The 22,477-nt window shown below is 40.4% G+C and overlaps 1 protein-coding gene across 2 annotated transcripts in view; it reads left to right on the top strand.

The window, feature by feature from the left end:
- Magi2 (membrane associated guanylate kinase, WW and PDZ domain containing 2) overlaps nt 1-22,477 on the top strand; it is a 1,455,128-nt gene that overhangs the window by 1,281,550 nt on the left and 151,101 nt on the right. Inside the window, exons 12-14 of one of the 2 annotated variants that reach the window (XM_052173110.1) lie at nt 4,896-5,085; nt 14,074-14,115; nt 20,314-20,405. In XM_052173110.1, the coding sequence (XP_052029070.1) occupies nt 4,896-5,085; nt 14,074-14,115; nt 20,314-20,405 (324 nt within the window). The remainder of the gene's footprint in view (nt 1-4,895; nt 5,086-14,073; nt 14,116-20,313; nt 20,406-22,477) is intronic. The other variant, XM_052173111.1, reaches the window with a different exon arrangement.

Here is a 22,477-nt window from a genome sequence, read left to right as displayed (position 1 = left end):
ACAGACCCTGTGTACATTTCTGCCCTTTCTTGTCCTCAAATACAGGGAAAAGTCATCTTATTTTCTGTAATTATGCCCATTTTTTTAAATGCTTTATGTACTAAATTTATAACTTATAGTTGATTGTTAAAAAATATTTCTTAACTAGGATACAAAGAATACTTATGAACAAAATACTAAAGATGACCTGTTTTCACTGTCATGTTCTGATGACTTAGTAAGAGATTTTAATGCACAATTGAACTAATTAATGCAGGTTACATATGAACTGTAAGAAATGGTGAACCAGAAGAATACTAACAATGTACTGTAAAATAAGCCTTACCAGCTACTGCTGTGGATCATTTCTACCAGGACAATGCAAGTCTGCATGGTCACCTTCACCAGCCATTTTTCTACTATGGTACTCCCTGCCAATACAAGAATAACTCCTCTATCACTTCTATAATTATCCCCAATCCAAAATAGACATCAACATTTTCAAGATAATGTGACAAAAATACTTTATAAATCTTTTGTTTTTACTATCACAAATACTATGTTGTCATGTAGTCACATTAAATTTTCAAAACAAATGCATACTATAGGGCTGGAGGGTGTGTCCTACAAATTAAATTGGTTTCCAAACATTTATTTTCATTTTTATTTACATTCTAATGTCTATGGAAAGAATATATATATGTATGTGTGTGCACTTATATTCAAGCTCTGTATAGATAAGTAATATATCCTGAATATATGTTTATATGTATTATACATGTATATGTAATATACATGGAAAACATGACAATTGCTTAGAGTAGTGCTCCTAAGATTTTTAAGATACTGGTGACCTTTACTATCACCTAACCTCTCTGGTTCAACTTCTCTTTTAAAGATGCTGAAACTTGATGCCAACATAGGAAATTAGTGACTTTCAATAATGATCTTACAAAACTAGGTTAGCTAAGTGGGCTTAGCAATTTCAGAGTGTCTTCACTTGCCTAAGGTTGAAATTACAAAGTTGTGTTAGCACTATAACAAAATGCCCAAGATAATAACTAGCCTACAAAGAAGAAAGTCTTATTTGGGTTCTATTTTGAAGGTCCCTGTCTATGACTGACTGGTCCTGATGCTCAAAGCATGTGTAGCAAGCAGCACCTCATGGCAAGAAAGCTTCTCTCATCACTAGGCATGGGGCAGAAGAGAAAAAGGAAGGTCTAGGGCCTTACAGTCCTCTTAAAGAATACACTCCTGGCATGCTCCAGCTCCCAAGTCCCACTAGTTCCCAGGCATGCTGGTCCAGGGGCATTCAACACCCAAGCTATGCCAGTATTAACCAGGTTGTTTTTCTGCATCTCCTTTTCCTGTGACTTAGAGTATGCTATGCCTTATAGAATGTCTAAATCCTACAGCTGGACAGATACAGTGGCAAAACAGGACATGCACAAAGTAGATCCTCACTTATGACTCTGCTCAGCGGGTCTACAGAATACATCAAAGGGAAAGCAGGCTGCCTTGAACTTAGGCAATCGCCTAAGTGATTAGTGATGTATGCAGTTTTGAAAGAGGCATTTTTAAGTACATGACATGAAATGTGGCTTCTCTTGCCCAACTTCTAAATAGCTCCATCCCTAACTCAAATCTGGGCTCTGTGGTTATATACACTTTATCTGATTTCACCAGAAACCTTGCAGCCTCATCATAGTGTGACAATTATGCAATCTAGTGATTTCCTTATATATACTACAGTCACACAAATTATGTCATTTGGCATAATTATAGCATTTGCCATCATTATAGTAATTACACCCATAGTCAATAATTCCCAAAAAGGCTTTATAGAACCCAACGTACAATTAATCCCGAACCTGTGCATCTTTACAAGAGCTAAGGCCTAGACCTCCAGATTGCAGGCTGAGTAAATATGCAGGCCTTTGATTTAATGTCCTCCACATAACTATACAAAACTCCTTGGGCCAAAGTCCAGAAGAGGCCCGATCAGTTAGAATATAGACTCTTAAGCATGCTTCTCGGGTTCAAGTGCTGCTGCTTCTCCTTATTGGTTTATGACCTTAAAGTAGCTGCTTAAGATCTCTGCATCTCAGAGACCAGATTTGTAAAATGGAAGTAATACTAATACCCTCTTGTTTGTCGCTGTGGGGATTCTGAGTTAATCCATGTAAAGTGCTTGCAATAGTGTTTCAACATTTTGAGCTCAAACATATAAACATCTATCACTGTAAAAGCAGATGCCAGTGCCCAAACTCTTAGCACGTAAATCACTCCACAAAATGAATACAATGTGCTAAATTGTTAATTAAAACAAATATACCAAACCCACAGTATCTGGGTTCAGACACCGGTCTTCTAAGTAAGACTAATGGCATACTTAGTGAGGAAACTTCCTAATTGAGACCTGGTTTCACCCTTGGTTTCAGCCAAGTGGCACTTAGCAAGTAAGATGCTACTCATAATGAGTTTTCATTGTCTTCACGTGGCAGGATCTAGGTGTATGTTTCAAAGAATCAAACCCAATCAATGCCTTCATTGCCCAGCCCCTCCTAACATAGTACAGGAGTAAGATAGGTTGTATTTATCCAGCTCTCAAAGGGAAGAAAACAACTGTAGAAATATCATTTTGTTGGGGGAAAGCCTGTCTTCTTCCTAAGCTCTCTGTTAGTTATATACACCCAAGAACCAGAAACTGAGGTTAAAGCAATTACCACAACACTGAGCTTCTCTGTTTTACAGTTTGATGTCTGTGTATAGACTGTATGTTTTCTCTAGCCACTCATAGTTCAGAAGCGTCAGGCATTCATTCATTCATTCATTCAGTAACCATTCATTAGTACAAAGAAAGCAAAGTTTCACCCACACATAGAAAATAACTCCATTCAATCTCGTGAGATGTTTACAAATCAACCTAGTTAAGGTCACTGCTGAAACAAGAACCTCCCAGTAAGCCTAGTTGTAAGATCAATGTTAGGCAAATATGATAAACTGAATTACCCAGGGCCAGGAAGACAATGGTACAATAAGTAATACCCATGGCCCTGAGCAACGGGCCAGGATCTGGATTCAAGGTATTCATGGAATCTAGAAACCAAGGTCTCTCAGAAAGTAAGGCGGGGCCAACAGAACTAACCCTCCAGCCTCAGCACAGGGTATCTCTAAGGCAAGGAAAAGGTTTACTCAAGCCTAAGTAAGCCTATTTTGAGGGAGCAGGCTAGGAGCTACATAGAGGAGAAGACTAGATGTCTATTTCTCCACAAACAGGGATTTTGTACTCTACAGTTTTTTAAGCACCCCTGACAGAGTGGCTGGAGGTTTGATGAATGTCATTGCAAGAAGTTATGGATGCTTTACCAGGCATGACCTGGACTTTTGACTAATTTCCCATCCTCTAGGCTATAGAAATTGTAGAATTTGTCAATCTGCCACAGAGAATTTCCCCTAAAATGCCCAAAGCATTATTTGTTCTGTTAGCTTTATGACTGTTTTTTAGAAATACCAATATTTCACCAGAAGCATAGTTTCTTCAGTGGTTATACATGAGTAATGTGCACACCAGCAAAAACACATATGGATATTAGAAAACCCCCAGTAAAAGATGAAGGGGGGTGCGTTTCCCGAAGTCCCATTTTGACAAGTGGGATGGTAACACATCTTAGAATATATTTCTAATATATTTACTTTTTAGTTTTTATTGTCTTAAGAATCAGGACTGAGAAGTCACAGCTAAAATGTATCTGGGTGGCACCTAAAAGCAGTCAAACTGATCACTTTTAAAAGCTATGCCTTTAGAAGCACAACTGTGACCTGGTACATCATAGCAAAGTCACCATGACGGATGAAAAGAAAACTCTCTTCCTATATAAATGTTTCTATTAAGTTTGAAATACACATTTAAGGGTTTTTACTAAGTAGAAGTAAAAACCCCTGTCTGCAAGCATAAAATTAGATTTGATTTTTATGATGCTTACAAGATTTGTTCCCAAAATGTTATGGCTTAAACCAAATAGCCCTGTTAGAAGTTTAAGTTGGTTCTGACCAAGATCTGTTGCTGGACCTCAGGCAAGCCAATTACCCTGTCTGTGCTTCTAGAGGTTATATTTAATGTAAGGCAGCTGAACTCATCCTTGCTAGCTATAAAAAAATATGAATGAAGGCTTTGGCAGGATCCCCATACAGAAAACAATTTAAATCCAGTCTCCCTGAATTAAAAGTCAATAACCTACTTTTTTCCAAGTTTGCTATATTTAGTTTCAACTTTGACCCCTACCACAGTTCCAGATGGGTGGGATCGGCAGAGGGATCATTACTTTTACCCACAGCATGTCCTTCCGACACCCACAGTGTATAAGACTTCCTAGAAGACTGCAGTTCATTGGTTCCAGGCAGTCCTCCTACACATACACATCTCTTTAAAGGAAACAATGGAATCATCAGCTGTAAGTGGGCAAGGGATGAGATGTTCTAAGAGATGGTGGGCATCTACAAAGATGTTAAATGAATATGCAAAGACTACTTTGATTTCTGGTTTAGAGAAGTATAATAACTTGAGACCACCTTACATTAAGACAAGTATTACCCTCTTTCTGAACATGCACTTAAGTTGCTTGGGATGCGTGCTCTATTTTATAAAGAAAAAATTAGAGAAATGAAAAGTTTACCATAGATTCCTAGCTAATACATGGCAAGGTTCCATAAGCTTGCTTCCAACCCCAGTCATTACTTTTACTTACAGAAATCTGTGTTACATTCACCCATAGAAACAGGGTTATGCTATGTATACCAAACTCTTCCTGGGGGCAAAAGTCCACAAGGCAAGGGGGTCTTTTATAAAGGTAACAGGGATCATACCCATGCTGAAACCACCATCAGTCACATTCTCTGGTCTCCTTTTCTTTTAGATGATGGACCGGTGGGAGAACCAAGGCAGTCCTCAAACAAGTTTATCTGCTCCGGCCGTCCCACAGAACCTGCCCTTCCCACCTGCCCTTCACAGGAGCTCCTTTCCTGATTCAACAGAGGCCTTTGACCCACGGAAGCCTGATCCATATGAGCTCTACGAGAAATCGAGAGCCATTTATGAAAGTAGGCGTAAGTGACAGCATGTAAAGCAAGGGTACATTGATAGTGGCCAACACCAGCCTGGGGGATACCTGGGAGCTGAATGATCTGGTGGCGTGATTTTACCTTCTGAGGCTCAAAGGTATCTCCAGAGTAAGACAGCTGTTCTATGGTTGTCCTTCAAGCCTGGTTCTCTTTTGTGTAATTGCATTTTAATTTTTATGAGGTATAGTGTGAATGTTTCCATACATGTACATCTCGTAGAATAATCAAATCAGGATAATTAGCATAGCAAAGAAAAGATATCTATAATAAGAACATTTAAGACTCTATCTTTTACCTAAGTTTAAATATATATTATGATTAGCTACAGATTGATGTGGGACAGAACTTAGTGCCTTCCTATCTAACCAGTCTCTATACTCATTGGCTTCAAGAGCCTGTTGTTCCTAAGACTATCTCTGGGGTTTCAATTGCATCTGCTCCTAAGTCCCTGAAGAAATGAGGATGGGGTTGGGTTCCTACTTTGATTCAAGTCACAAAATAAAATAAAGCAATGTTTGGAACTTCTAATCCATTCAAGCTGACCTTGAATCTAAAGCTTAAATGTTATTGTCTTAGAGGCTTGAAGGCAGTCATTGGAGCAGTCCAGGTCTTGAGTAAAATAAAATTACAGGCAAGTCTTTCCAACTCAGAGGCATGTATCAATTCATCCTCAAAGCAGGGAGAAGCAGGAGCCAATCATTGCAGCCTGAACCTTCTGCCTTCAATGTGCCCCGATTGCGCATGTGCTTGTTTCCTTGTCTGAAGACCTTTGGAATCTTTGTTGTGTCCCTTCCTCTCCTCTATGGGAGCTAAATGGTTTGGGTGTATAAACACGACACTGAATAATAAGAACCCGAGAAACTGTAGAGGAAGCAATCGTATTTCAAAGGCCTTGGTCCCCAATGCTTCCTTCACAGTCTGCTGGCTTCCTTCCCTTCGCTTCAACACCATACCAGGAGATAAACTCCAACTTCATTACGTTGTGAATGGGAAGTTCTCAGCCCTGTGTGGTCTCAGGGGATCTTGAAGCCACCTGCTCCTTTGATGAGTTCAGGGACTCAGAATTATGCACCCAGCTGGTCAAGGGAAAAGCAAATGTTACACCTTTCCCCCACCCTCTATAACAGCTCATGGAAGTAATTTTGGTGGTTAGGACAGCGGGCCATTGAGAAATCATTTTCATCACACACACACACACACACACACACACACACACTTTTAAATAATCAGTTACATCCAATTTACTGGGTTTTGTTCTGCCTTCTCTGCATAAATGACTGAAATATCTTTAGAGGGTTGTGTTCGCAGAGCATCTGCGACATTAAAGTCAGAGCCCAGTGGGCAGTTATAACTGAAGGATGAAGGGTATAAATTTGCATTTCTGGTGCTCATTAAATTGGGAGAAAAAAAGACCACAGAGCTATCAACCCATCCCTTACTATATTTCTACTTCAACACTCAAGTATTTAGTGAATACTTTGCTCTCAGCACTGTCCCAAGACACCAGTAATGAACAGTATGCCCTGGTCTAGCAAATTTAATGGGGGAAAGAAACAAAGGTGAAACTGAGTAGATGCCCCTGCTTATAGACAAAACACATCTCAGGACTACGGGGTCATCCCCAAGTCCTTGGTGTACTTAATTGCATTCAGGGGCTGTGAGGAGTTGCTTCCTCCTGGTTTTGTTCCTTTATTGGTCTTTTGCTTCTATCCTTATTTAGTTACCAGAAAAATGGCAGAGCTGGCTGATTCGGCACAGAGGCCACGCTTATATTGTTTCCAGCGTCGTCTGTCTGAGAGTGCCTAAAACAGTCATGCCCTCAGTCTCTGATCAAGAATTGTCCATGACCATTATTCAACCCCAAAGCAATAAGGATTTCTGTAAGGAGCATCAGCCTTTCCACTTCTGTTCCCTGCCCTTCTCCTTCTCCTCCTCCTCCCCTGTAGCATCCTGGATCTGAGCAAAGCGGTCACCTCAGTCTCTGGTATCTTCCTTTGCCACACCCCACCCCACCCCCAGGGAGCTTTTTATCAGTCTGCTGCAGCAGCAGCAAGAACAACAGCCCCTCCCCCAGAGCCTGAGCCCACACCAGGGCAAAGCCCACCCACCTGTGTCCATCAACCCTCTAAGGTTTCAAGGTCCCAGCCATGGTTTCCGGGTCACTCCTCTCAGGAAGCTCATCTCCTCCCCTCCTATGCTTCCCTCCCACCAGGTTACTTCCTAACACTCCTTGGGGTGTGAATGAAACCCAGAACCCATGTGAGGATAAGAAAAGCTCTGTCCCTGAAGGTGGAGGAGCCAGCCTTGAGGGCTTTCTGTGCAAGCAACCAGCCTTTGGTCCTCTCTGCCTTGCCCATTTCCAAATAGTAAAACGTCTCAGTCTCTCACATTTTTAGAGTGATGCCTTTTTTGGTTTGTTTAGACAATCCCACAAAATTGCCCAAGCCAGCTTTAAACTAGCAACCCCCCCCCCCCACACACACACACACACACACTCCTCGGCTTCCCAAACAGCTGTAATGGCGATGCTCTGAGAAGCGTAGCTGATGATAGGAAAGCCCAGCCTGAGACTCACCTCACACAATGATCAGGAAGTATATCAAGCCCAAATAAGAGTCCAGATTGACAACTTTTCATTGCTAAACCCTTCTTCTGTACGCATTCCTTTGAATCCTGTCCATGAGCTTCAAGTTTGGATCTACTGAGATTCTTCTGCCTGCGGGTTGCTTCCTGAGAGAAAACAATTAGTAAGAATGGGGAAAGTTCAGAATAGAAGCCTACTCTAATCTGTAAAACCCTTTGAAGTTTCCCTGGTTTGGTGCAGATCCTGCTAATCCTCCCTTACAACCCTGCCAGGACATACTGAGATTCTTGTTCTCACACTGGAACTGGGTCGCAGTCTCCAAGCAGAGGGGTGCCCCTCCATCTACCAACCTGGCCTCTACGGAGCTGTAGAATATTTGGGTTCCATAAATTGTCAAGAACTATTTGGATTCAAGTCACCATTCTCCCTGTAAATGATGGAAATTTATCAAATGATGTAAATTCTGCTGTGCCTCATTTGACTCCTAATTAGATTAAGTTGACAGTTTAATGTACGTGCCCAGGACATCTCAATAAAGATGTGTTCCTTGGGGAAACTGATTTTAAACAAAGAAAGGCAGCCATAGGTAGGCAGAGCCCGAGAAGCAAAGTATGACAAGTGGGGGGATGTGAGAGGGCGCCAGGACCACCTCTGATGTTCATGAGATGTTCTAAGATGAGGAGACACCAGAAAAAAAAAGGAAAGAAAATAAGAAAAGCCTCTACCCACAGGCAGGTGGTGCCTTTTGTTTGAAAGCACAATGCCCAGAGATGCCCCCCCAAGGGCATCATGCAGACATCAATCCTCAAGAATGTATGAGACACTCAATGTGCGTCTAAAACTCTGGAAGGCACTCGAGAGAAAATTCACAAGAACTTGTGTCTGGTTAGAAAATTAAGGTGAAATACATAGAGAAACAGTTTCTGAACAAGACTGCCTTGTGGAACACAGTAACTAATAACATCGGGATGTGAATGTGTGCAGCAGTACAGCCAAAATAACTGCAGATGTGGGTAGCTTCCCAGCTCTGTGTACACGCCCACCTTGGCCCTTGGATAAGCATGCTATTGTGGCCTTTTCTGATGAACCTCATTAAGGAAGGAACTTTGCAAGCACAAAAGCAGCAGCTTAAGTGTCCTGTTTGCAAGCATTTCTGATGTTCGGCTATGTATGAAGTTTCTAACAGGGAGTGGAAAGTTATTCCTAAAATCCCTTACTGCTGCATTGCTCCCCGACATGTTCTTCTGTATGTGTGGTGCTAGCCTTGTCCCAACCCCGTATTTCCCAATGGAAAAAGGTTTTTGATAGTGACCAATGAAACCATGTGGGGTAACCACCACTGAGTTTCCTGGGGTGCCCTGATCTTAATTGTCCTGTTATGGTTATTAATAGATTCTCTGTCATTCTCCAGATACCATCCTTATTTGAGTGATGAATCATATAACTTTCATCTACTGCATGGCCTATTCAAGAAATAGCCATCCTAGCTAAGAAAAAAATGTATTTCTACTGTATAGGTCCTGGCAATAAGTTTTAACATTAAAATTAAGAAAAATGTTTCCAGTTACTTAGTCCAGTTATTAATAAATAACTAACTTTATTAGTTAAATAAAAAGTAATTTATTTAACTAATAAAGTTTTTGCCTCTACAAGTTTTTTCTCTAAGTCTTAGGATGACTAATTAGGTGACTTGTTTTGGTAATCAAATTTCCAGTGAACACCATACCCCTGCCCCCATATCTAAAATTGTAGATATGTTCAGATCTTAAACATGGCAAACTTAAATAGTGAAAAACTACATTAGGAAGTTTGTCACAGTTTGTATCAGGCCATTACCATTTGAGTTCTTAACACACGGGGCTAAATTCAATTCAACATAAGTCCTGCACTGAAAGGCACTTTTAATCTTGCCTGTCTCTGCCCCCCTGGGAAAGGTTGTATCTAGATAACAACAGATGCCAATCATCGAGCTGGCAAGGCAACATGAAGAGCTTCCGGAAGCAAGCGAGTGCTGCTTACTTTGGGCTCTTAGAGCATAAAGCTTCAGCTATTCTAAGGCAGCTTGATTGAGGACGGGAGAGGCTTCTCTTACTACCTCTCTTTTTCTAAGGCCAGGTTTAGTCTACTTTTGAGTTTAACTTTTCTGGGTTTTGCTTGTTTGTTTGTTTGTTTTGGATTTGTTTTTTTTGTTGTTGTTGTTGTTGTTTTTTTTGTTTTTTTTGTTTTTTTTTTTTTTTTTTTTTTTTGAGACAGGGTCTCTCTGAATAGCCCTGGCTGTCCTGGAACTCACTCTGTAGTTCCAGGCTAGCCTCGAACTCAGAAATCCACCTGCCTCTGCCTCCCAGAGTGCTGGGATTACAGGCGTGTGCCACCACCGCCCGGCGAGTTTAGCTTTTCAATTTCAAGTCATAAGGAGATTTTCTGAGCACACTCCAAAATGCAGTTGAAGCAGAAGAGAGGGTCCAAACTGGAGCAGTGAGTGGGCAGCCTCAGCCCCTGATACTCTCCCTCACTGCCTGTCCCTCGCACTGGAGCAGAAATGAATTACCACTGAAAGCATCCATACTTATTTTTTTCCTCTTCGCATTGAACCTTGGTTACTATAAATAACAATTTAAGAAGTCGAACTTGTCCACACTCCTTCGTGATATCACTCAAGAATATGATCATAGACACGTCAAGGGCCCATCTGTCTGAGGACATCTTTAAAACAGAAGTTCTCTGAAATTTCTCCAGGAATAGCTCACACCACTGACTTTTTTTTTTCCAGAAATTAGAAACCTAATAAACCACCTGGCCAGCAGAAGTACCCACAGGTCAGAAACAAGCCTAATAGAGATGCAAATGTTTTTCAGTAGCTCGCCCAAAATGAAATTGTGACCGATAACAGATCAAGGTAGTCAAATGTGGCTGCCACTAGGGCTTCTCCCCTTCCCTTTAGTTATTCATTATTGCGCTGTCCCATTGCTCTGTGTAATACACACACAGTTCATGCTGTTCCCAGACAGGGACTTATATTTCCCAAGGATGGGCTCCTTCCTTGTTATTGGTGAACAGTGGGTGGAGTTTGCAATGCCTCCCATCCTAATCAAAGAGCCATTCGGCAAATATGTCATCAAAATGACACTATCTACCACAGTACACTCCCAGAGACTCAGAAAAGTGATGTTGGTGTGGCCACATCACACAAGACAGTGGTCTTCCCCAGCGCTCAGAATGAGAGGCCTCAAGCACGTGAGTCCTTCACTTGAGCTGGCCTGACCCCAGGACCCCTTCCCCATGGGATCCAGTGCTTGATACTGCACACGGGAAAGGACAAATGCACGGAGGGCTCGAATGCAGGCAGGTATTTAAGTCATCATAAAAGTGTATTTTGCCACCCAAGGAGCACACTTGCAACTGAACGTGGGCCTTAGCCCTTGTCCATTGGCCTAGACAGCGATGGTGGTCCGCACCCTTAATTACCTCTGGTACGTGTTCTCTTAAGCACAGTCTTGTTTTAGTGAGCTATTAAAACAAGATGAGATGTTAAAAGTATTCAGACACTCTTACCTGTGACTTTACATCGGAATCATAAGACGAGAGAAAATATAGCACATTATAATTTAATACCCTCAACTGTACTGTAAATGTAAATGTTCTCTGCCTTTTATCACTCAATCCCTGGTGTGATTTATGTTTATGATTTGACCTGTGGGAGGGACTGTCTTTTTTAGTTGGCACTTCTAATATATCACTTTGCTTTTGTAACATTTTGGAAAATGAGGTCGATAAATCCATTAAAGCTGTGTTTGCCATTTTTGATACATAGATCTTGATTAGTTCGGAAATGTGATTCCAAAAATGGTATCTTTAGGAAGCTGTCAAGGAAACTGTGATACATCTATATATTTATCAGCTTCCTTTTAAACTAAGAAATCACCATGACATGAGCTAGTAATATAGACAGTGAGATAAACATTATGCTACAGCACAGCTTCTTGTGTTTGTGGGATTAGATACAGTGTCATGGTTTGTGAATTTATTGTATTTGGTAATTTAAAGCTTGGTGCCTTTGAAGTTAGATGAAGAGTAAAAGAGCAGAAAACTGTGAAAACTGGACCCAAAACTTTGCCCTTATCTAAGAGTTCTTCAGTGTCAAGAATATTGTTAGTACAGGTTCCCTGTGCAACCCAAAGTACTCTTATAAATAAATATGAGTCCATCAGGGATTCAGTAAATGGAATTTAATTGCTAAGAACAGGTAAGTTCTAGTGAGATTATGATAATATAAAGTGTCAGTTTTACACTAATGGCAGTATCTAGAAGGGAGTAACCTTCCACCCCTGACATGGCTCTATCTTTCTGATGACAGGACATTTCTAATTCAAAATCCTGGACCGCCACAGTAAACATGAAGCCTCTCTAAAAAAGGAGCAATCCTCCTAGAAAACCAATTTGTCTTTACACAGCTTACCTGGCAGGCATGATCCCTATGCCCCACTGGGCAAGGCTAGCCCACTATGCAAAAGAACTTGCGCTCCAGACTGAAACAATCAAATTAAGTCTGATTGTAACTTTTTTTTTAACTTGTCAGTAAAACATTTGTGTTTATAGTGCTCCCTATAATAGAGCTCTATTAGAAAGTCATGGTAGCCTAGCATTAGATGTTCTGGGCTTCATTCCCCTCAACCTGCTTGAATAGTCTTAGGTTGTCCCTGTATATACTTTAATAAAGAATAATCATATATGTGATTACATATCATAGCTATGTAATCATTTACATGACTGTGATAATAATGTTCTTAAAATGTATCCCAACTTAAAACTGACTTACATATTAAACATTAGGAGGAGGATTTTTTTTTTGCAAGAAAATTTTGCAATTATTTTATCAACAGTTTGTTTTCTAGCCTTGAAGGATTTGGTAGTAACTTTCAGCAAATTGTTGGCAATATGATAAGCTATATTAAGTTCATCATAAAGGCAGTGATATCCTGCCACTCTCAGATGAATCTCTGGTCATCCTAACATAATCCTTATTTGGCTGGGTGTTTATTGGCAAGAAGTTTATGTGCATGCCTCAGGTTAAACCCCATCACATGGTTTAGGAATGCGTCTATAGAAAGAACCGTAGAGGAAGGTGAAGAATACCTGGAGATTGTAAGCGAGAAATTGTACCCCTGTGAACAGGAGTGGTAGCACATGCATCTGGACTCAGCACCAGAGAGGATGAAGCAGGGAAATCCTGCTTGAGGTCAGCCTGGGCTACATAGTCTTCCTTGTCTACAAGAAGAAAGAAAAGAAGGAAGGCAAAAAGGAGGGCAAAGAGGGGAGACCACAGAACCGTTGGATGCTGTTTCCACGGTGGTAGTAGACAGAGAACACATTATTAGATAGCGAGTTTTAATTACAAGCAAGTTAAAAACAAAAAAAGATATTTTCATGCAACTTTTTATTTCCCGAAAATGACCCTGAAGATAAAATACAGAACGAGGTCCGTGAGTCTCTCAGCACCATGAGCTTCTCTTACCATCTGCACAGTGAAGGACTTTTGGAAGGACACAGCCTGGCAGCCCCTGCAGCTTTGGGAAGCAGATGAAATCTCAAGGGACAGTTTAGTAATGTCATCTTCTATGCATTTAATAATTCCCAATACAGTCTGCATTTTCCTCAGCACATCTGTGAGGGTGTAGGGAGGACCTGCATCCATCCTTCCTTACCCCGTGAGAGCAGCTGGTCTCCAAAAACTTCCAGTCCAGAGAACTAGGAGCTCCAGGGTCCTAGAATTCTAAATGTGAGACATTCCTACATTTAAAAGGTGTTTCATGGTTTTGGTGTTAAGGAATTTATGTTGTTGGATATGTTGTAGGCCAAGTCATTATTCCCATGCAGGGTCTATGATGCCTGCTTAACTGAATTGCTCAGGCGTAACTTCAGCTATCCGAATTATTAGGAATTTCAAAATATTTGGACTGGTATTAAAACAGTGTGATCATGATTGAAATATTCACTTTCCATTTTAGTGTTTTATGAAAAAGTATCATAATAAGGTTTCAAAGGATTCTTGCTACATAGATTTTGGGTTCTGAATTGACATACTTCCAAATAAACAGTCTCATGTTGAACATAAAAATACAATGATATTTGGAAACGGTATTTTTCTGTGCTCATGAAAGAATCCATATTTTTTCATGTATGTAAGAATACATGAACATACATACTGACACATAGGCAGGTAAATTTATCCACCAACTTCCATAGATTTTAGGAAGAAGTGATCAAAAAGTATAAACATGAGCACGAGATTTGGGTTGGGGGAGTTGCAGTATCAACAAAACAGAAAATAAAGATGAATTTTAAAATGCCATAAATGAATTTCAACTTTAATTCCCCGTTTTCCCATCCAGAACAAGTGCCACCCAGGACCAGTTTTCGAATGGATTCCTCTGGCAAGTATTCAGAATTCACAGTTCTGTGAACACACGTCTTCCACTTTGTGTGACCAATCATTCTCCTGAGCAGTATCAACTTTTCACTATGTAATATTTACTGGTACAATTAACTCACCTACATATTCACATATGTTCAGGACAGAGAGTGAGCTTCATCACTGGGTCTGGGTGCTTGCAACAAAAGATAAAAAGTCATAAAAGTGTTACTAAAACAACACTGTACTTAGAACCACCTGTTGAAGAAAACCATCAGATTAGACAGATCTGTGCTGCCCAGTAGAGCGGCTACTAGCTACTAAAATGCTCATGAAGATGAATTTCAAATATGTGTAATATCCACATTGGATTTCCCAGACTTAGTTCAAAAATAACCCTTGTTAATTGCTTTATATTAAGATGGTATTTGGATAATTGTTTATATGTATTACTGAAATTGATATCTGTTAAAAAATTTTAAGTGGCTGCTTGGAAATATTAACTCCTATAATTTATATTTTATTTTAGCCAGATAAATGGAAATAAGAAGGTAGAATATCTCAGGAGAAGAAAGTTAAATATTTCCCCTTCCCAAAAAAACTTATTAAAGGCATTGCTAATATAGATTGAAATTATTTTCAGCTTAATTAAAAACCTTTATTGACTTTTTAAAAAAAAATACTAGTTACAAAATGTATTTTGATACTATTTTAAATTAAGGTGCAATATTATAGCTTTGGATTTTTTAACTCATTTCTCCCAAAATTACATCATCGTTTATGATGTAAGCTATAATATAGAACGTCGTAGACACAAAGGAGGAAAAAGAAGAATTAGACTTCCATTCCCTCTCACGTTCCTAACGAGACCCTCTGGGCATCTGGTTAGACTGCTGGATCTGAGTCCTGCACACTCAGAGCGTGTAGACAGCAGTGTTCCTTAGTAACAGCTCGGCTTCATATCCATGGGCCTCAGCACACATCCTAGTGCATTTCCATGGTGACAGCTCGTTATCCACCTCAGCCTGCTCTAACACCCCTTGGAGAGTATGCGCACTGGAGATCACTCATTCCCTAAGTTTCTCTGTCATTCTTTGAGTATGTACAAAACACAAAAGATACTGCTTAGCATCCAAATGCTGTCTAAAGTAAGTGTTTAGCTTGGTCTGAATCTTTAGACTGTGGCTGTTCTTACATCTGACTAAGCTGCTGACTATAAAATCCTTGTCATGTTTAAAAATATCTTATGCCCAGGGAGAAAATGAGGCCTAGTAATTATGTTTAAAATGGAAATCGGGACTTAATGTGGACTCAGAAAATATACTTCTTGAAAAATCTCAATGTCTAAATGTATTTTATTTTAAAATAAAAGAGGAGAAGGTTGCCCAACAGCTTGTAATCTTGATATATGTACAGAGTCATACTTCACATCAAAAACATAAAAGATAAAAGTTATTAGTTTGGATACCTTATTCTAATGTGTGACTCAAATTTTAAAGAAAGAACCAATCCAAATGTTTCAAGCGTATATGTAAATTATCAAAATAAAGAAAACCATGACTATATTCAACATAGCTCTCTTAAATAAAATTTCTTACGTAGTTAAAATAATTTTTCATCAAATTATCAAAGGCAGGTCAGCCAGACAAAATGATCGTAGCTACGGAGGGTCACACAAAGCACACACAACTTACCTTGCTTAGGGTGTGTCTTTAGAGTCCAAGACCATAAATCAGCAGTATCAGTGACTACAGAAATCAATCAAATGGAAGAAGAGCAAAAATCTGTTCAATTTTGTTACTAAAAGGATATAAGGACGTTAAAGAATTCAGTAATCAAGCCAGGCGTGGTGGCACATGGCTCTAATCTCAGCACTTGGGAGGCAGAGGCTGAGTTTCAGGCCAGCTTGGTCTACAGAGTGAGTTTTGGGTCAGTCAGGGCTACACAGAGAAATCCTGAGAGAAAGAGAGGGAGGAGGGGAGGGGAGAGGAGATGGGGGAAGGGGCCTGTCAGGCTACTATCTTATTACCAAAGGAATAGAGGAGAAGGTAAAGAAGAGAGATTCCTTTAAAGCCAAATATATCAGCTGCTTATAATGTTTGATTCCGGTGATCAAAACCAATTAATTCTTTTCTACCTCATTCAGTTTCTAGAGTGGCTGAAAATCCAAACCCGAGCATATATTTAACAGCACCCTTCAATTCCTCATTCCTTTCTCCATCCTCCTAGATCTCTTTATGAGAGAAAACCAAAAAAACATCATCAGTCTTCTCAATAGGGAAAAATAAATAAATAAAAGCTCTTGTACCAAATGTGATAACAAGGCACAGTACTTTTGTTTAATTAACACATAAAAGGGATTCAACTACCAAAATACAACAGACATGATTACAGCAGCATCCCATGTGCCCAATCAACCCACTGCAAATGCCGCTCTAAAACATCCTCTCAAACATCCTTTTCAAAGGCATACTTCTTTAACGTGTGAAATGTCCTGTAATCTTAATACAAACAGGAACCAGCTTTGAAAACTCTGCTGTCCTTTGTTATGCGGGAGATTGTCCTGATACCATTTACTACTTTTTTGAGAAGGCCTCACTGTGTGTCCCTGTCTTGTGACTTGAATTCCTACTGATGCGCCCGTGTCTGCGCCCCTGGGTGCTGGGATTAATTTTGCACCAGCACACCTGGCTTTGTTTACTGTGCTTTGAATGTGAGCTTTTATAAGACTGGTGTGAGCCCAGGATAAATTAGAGCTTGTGCATTCCCTCTGGCTAGCTTTCCTCAAAGGTCACACAGAATCCCGTCAGACGAATATAATAAAGCGCTTTGTTTCTTAATGCCTGTATGAACTGGGACCCCTCTTCTAAGAAAGATGCAGCACTGTCCATGGCTAATTCACTGAACACAATGTCCAAGAGATCTCCCGTCTCCTTTCAGCCCATCCCACTACCCCCCATGTACTGTTTCCTCGGGCAGCATCTGAAGAGAGTCCCTCATAGTCTTTCCCAAAGAGCTGAGGGAGAAGAAGAAAATTAAAACAAGCACAAAACAAAAGCAAACAAGGAAGCAGAAGAGAGAAAGATGTGTGGGCATGGCTGAGGAGCGTCCTGAGTGACTCAGGGCAGACTCGGTACCTGCCAGGCCCCTCTATCTGATGAGCTCCCAAGTGCAGTTAGTTTCCTTCTAGACAAGATGGACAATGGGGATAATGATTGGCAGAGGTGAAGAAGGAAGTGTTTGCCCTGGGACCTCCCCACCTACATGAATAAGGGGAAAGATTAAAACTTGATATGGTAACTGAGCCCGTCATCAGAAGACCAGCCATGGTGATGTATTAAAACCATCAACTCTTCCCCAAAGCTAACAGAACAGGAGGGCAAAGGACACTGCATCCTATCTTTGTGCATAAAATCACAATTAGTTTATAAGGAGAAAATAAAACAGAAGAAAAAATATCTTTCTAGAAGCATTTATTAAAAAAAAAAAAAAAACCTCAAGACAATCTAACATTTAAACTATTTTCCAGCTATTTGTGTGTCTGAAGTTTCCAGGCCTGGTACCCTCTATGCAGTGCTGTGTTGAGTCCTCTACAGGCAATAGTGTTCACACATTTGTGCCTACATAAATTAAATTTTTGTAACTATAAGTCATAGGCTTATAATTGTCAGGGAAAGACCGTCAGAAAGTAAAAGCAGGCCCACTATCTTGCTTAAACATCTCTGTTTTTCAGAATTAAATAAACCAAATAAAATCTAGAATTTTTTCTGCTTAAAAAAAAAAAAAAAAACCTGATTCATTCACAAGGAAGCATTCTTATTTCCTACAACAGTGCTCTGCAACATAAACCAAGCCCTTTGTACCTGACACATCCCAAAACTCCATTGCTGGGACTGTCATGATTTTAGCATTTTCTTATAGGGGAAATCTCTGAACAGATGTAGCATACAGCAAAACTGTCTTGGCATTCCTCCGACAGTACGCACAGATACCAATGTCACTGAAGGAACAATTTCCCACTGGTGGGTACACACACCAGTCATGCTAGAGCAAGGAGAGTTAGAAAAAAGTTCTGTGTCTTTAAATACAAAAGCATGTTACCCTATTCTTGCATTTCTCTATGGTTGAGAGTGTCCCAAGTATAAAGTGACTTAGAGAGGAGATTAATGTGGCTAGCTGTATCCTAACCAGCTTGTGGAGGTCGGACCACGCTGGACTATTATCTGTCCTCTTCCCTGTGTATTCCTCTGACCCTTGGGAAACCTACTGCTGTGGATTTATAGGACTGTCCTACCAGCCTCCAGATAATACCCCAAGGCTTATTGAGTTTTCAAACCGTTGTGTCTTGTATTGTATGCAGCAAAGCTTTTACCATTTCTTTACCACCTAAATCTAACTAATAACTGAACCCTTCTAACTTTTCCCATCTTTAAAGTATGAATGATTGCACAGTTTTTAAAGGTTCACTAACGAAGTCTAACTGGTTATTCTTCTTTGACAGTGTTGTAGTATTAGTTGAATATGAAGAACCTTGGTTACATGTATGTTTGGGCATAAAAGATGCAAATGCTTGTGAGTCTTGAACAGCATACGCCTGTATAGTATTTATAAGTCAGTTCAAGTCTCTTAAGGGAGCACAGACAGCTGTCATTTGCCCCCATGTCAGAAGTGGGTGGCTTGTCTTTCATTTTTCACTGAGAATGGCCCAGATGGTTAGCTACAAAGCCCAGCCTTGAATGGCTGTATTTGGTGTGCTGTGCCTACAGCCCTTTACTGGACAGCCTGGGACAAATGTGTGTGCAATCACTCAGAGAGCCCCTGTCTACTAATGTTCTTTTAGTTTTAAATTTTATTTATTTATTTTAGTTTTAAATTGTATTTATTTATTTTAGGTATGTGAGTATACTGTAGCTGTCTTCAGACACACCAGAAGGGGCATTAGACTCTATTACAGATGGTTGTGAGCCACCATGTAGGTTCTGGGAATTGAACTCAGGAACTCTGGAAGAACAGCCAGTGCTCTTAACTGCTGAGCCATCTCTCCAGCCCTGTAGTATGCTATATTCAAGTGGCTTAGTCTTTTTGAGATTTTGCTTTTTGTCCCACAAGAATTCTCCAAAATCTCATTCTGTTTTCAAAACTACTGTGTTCATGTAATGCCTAATACTGCCTTACTACAGCCCAGAAACGGCTTAATATTTGTTAAGTCACAGATAGCTTAATAAATATCTCTCCAGATTGCTGAGCATCCTGTAATGATAACAGGAACACAAAAAGCCACAGCCCAGTCATAACTGATGCGCTTCCCCTAAAGACTGCACAAAAGACACATGCGACATTCCCTTGAAGGGTCAACTGTTTCTCACTGTTTTAGTTTATTCTAGAAATAAAATAAATGTCATTCAGGAGAGTTTCCCAGCTTTCTTAAAGGTCTATTTCTGTTCTTTTAATCTGACAGGAGATGGGTATCCCTCATCTAATTTATTTTCAAGATGCTAATGAAATCAATACCTCATAATGGCTTGTGTATTTTAAAATATCTGGGGGAGGGGGGATTCTTCTTGTCCTAAATAGATCTCTGCCTGTATCTTTTGGTATGTAAAGGAACATACCAAAAAAGAAAAAAAAAAAAAAAGGTTTACTTAAATCCCATGAAGCAAAATTTAAAGTCTATTTTCTAATTTTTGCAAGTTTAAAAGATACAATTTCTATTAGACATAATAACACACACACACAGCAGAGGCCAACACTGGATGCATCAGATTGTAAGCAGACTGTAGCAGCTTACTAGGCAGTACTTAAATAGACACTTACAGGTTTTGCCATCTGGTCTCTCCCTCATTTTCTGAGGTAATCAGAGCAAGCATCCTCACAGTCATAGGGAGGCAGGCAAGCTTCTTCAAGGCAACCCAAATGTTCTCTGGAAAATTAAGATGTATCATCAACTTTTTTTCTCTCCGAAATTCCTGTGTCCTCTCTCCCTGTGGAAGACGGCCTAGCGATGTTGGCGGCTGCTCAGTGACATTCCAGGGACTACGCTGCACATCTATCGTCTATACTTCTTGGCCACCATGTTTTTTCTCTTCTCTGTGCCTTTCATGGACTAACAGCACTCTCATTAATCACATCCACACAATTAATTTATCATCGATGTGTTCTGTTTCTTGGGAGGTGGGGAAGAGGCAGTATTCGTTACTCAATGGGGTTTCCTTTATACCAGGTCCAGATTATAAGGAATTGGATGTACACCTTCGGAGGATGGAGTCTGGATTTGGCTTCAGAATCCTTGGGGGAGATGAACCTGGACAGCCTGTAAGTTGAATCCAGTGTATTTCTACATGTGACTGTTTTGTGCATAAATGCCAGGAAAGCATCACTCAGTATGACGTTGGAAAAGAAATGTTTGGAAGATTGCGTTTTATTTTATTTTATTTTCTGTCTTCCTTAACAATACCTCACAACACACAAGCATTTCTATGTCTATTACCTCCCCATTACTCACACTAGGAGGGGACACTCCAGTCTTAAAGAATGGGCTGATTCTTGTTGGGTACTCCAATTATTTAATGGTTCTGGAACCTGGGATTCTGTAAGAGACAGTCATAAAACAAGACAGAAGAGGTGGATGGAAACCACAGAATTATATACGTTCGCAACAAAGAACAATAAAGGCCAGAAAACAGAGGGGTGAACAGACATAAAATCAAGGTCTCTGCTACAGAAGCTAAACCAGATTGAATCAAGGCATTATGAGAAGAATATGTTCATGAATCAGCAGAAGTGGAAAGACCACTGAGAATTTGAGAACGGTTCTGGAGTAATCTTTATGTTAATATATCCATATAGTCATATGAATATACATACTCAGTATGAAAGCATAAAGGAGCAGTACTCGTTGATACACAGAAAACACAGTGAACCTTTGGGAGTGTATAGTAAAGCATCCTCCCCAAAACACTCATTGTGGAGATGTATCTTAAATGATGCTCAAGGAAACAGAGGTCCAATATGAGTGCATCACATCCTACCTCATATAAGAGACTAAACAGTAAGCATGTGTTTGGTCATCTGCAAGATAAGGGTAGCCAGAGTCGCCATCCCTTAGGCTGGCTTTAAGGACTAAAGCTGACATAAGCTAAAACTCTTGGTACCTGAGTCCTAACAGCTTCAAAGTAAACCTCTGTGATCATCAATCAGCCTGTCTGCCACCATGTTAATAGATTGTATGTTCCCAAAATAGATTATGTTCTCAAAAAGAAACATAATATTGAGCAGCAGAAATTCCCCAAAGAAGAAAAAAACAGTCTAACAAAAGAAAGGAACCCATAATAACTAAAACTGTCTCCATGTAGACGGTCTTTGTATACACAGAGTGAGCGCCTTCACTCGAGATATTCACGCAGAGTCACTGAGAGACTAAGAAGAAGCACGGAGGTACTTCATCTGCCCCACCAGAGAGGCTCCACTGGGTGATGGAGGAAGTCTCTTACTGCAGAAAACGCCAGGGAGAGGGAGTTCTAATTCCCAGAAACAAAAATAGGCAACAATCACTCAGCACGTCCCTGAGCCCCCAGCTTCCAAGGACGCTGGGAAGACTCAGTGGCCAAAAATTGGAGTCACTTTCCCTTAGTCTCTCAGGAGAGAGGACAGCCAGTTAACCAGGCCCTAAGGAACTTTAGACTTCCTGGCTGCAGTCCTTTATCCATCCTCCCTGTCAGCCACCTTATTCAGAGATGCTCAGTCACCTGACCAGCCCTCCAGCCTCATTCCCCTAACACCTCATTTCATATGCAAAGGGGCTAGGTGCCACAGAGTTTCTTCATAGTTGAAGACCTTGATTATACCTCTAGGCAGGCCAGGGGAGGGGGTGAACTGGCCTCTACAGGATGTTTGCCTGGCTTGGCTTCCTTCAGAATTGTTCACACTTTTCGGTTTTGATCAGCAAGAATTTCTATTTATTCTAAACCAGGATTTCATCTTCCCTATTTTATCTCTTATTCCATCAAGGAAAGTTGTGCCATTTAACCAAAGTGACCCAAAACTAAGTTTTAATTCATCATCTGCCTAAGTCAGACTGCTCCTATCAACTAAAATGAGTTTGCTAAACTACAGTGTAAAGAGTGTCTCCAAACTGCCTCCATTTTAGACCCAGCTGTAGATATGGAGGTGCCTAATGTGTAAGTTTCACAACATACTGAAGGACTTTCGGCAGCAGGATGAAAGGGCTTAAAAGGCGGGAGTATGGGGGTTAGGTGAGTGTGGCTAGGCGGTGTGGGGGAAGATGTCCAGGCGGGCCCTTGCCTGGGTACCTCTGCCCCTGAGGGACCACACACACACACAGACATGGTATAGAATAGAGTTTATTGGGAGTTACTGGTAGAGAG

Source organism: Apodemus sylvaticus, chromosome 2 (assembly GCF_947179515.1).
Source record: "Apodemus sylvaticus chromosome 2, mApoSyl1.1, whole genome shotgun sequence".
In the NCBI taxonomy this organism is placed as follows: Eukaryota; Metazoa; Chordata; class Mammalia; order Rodentia; family Muridae; genus Apodemus; species Apodemus sylvaticus.
This window is presented reverse-complemented; position numbering and strand designations above follow the sequence as displayed.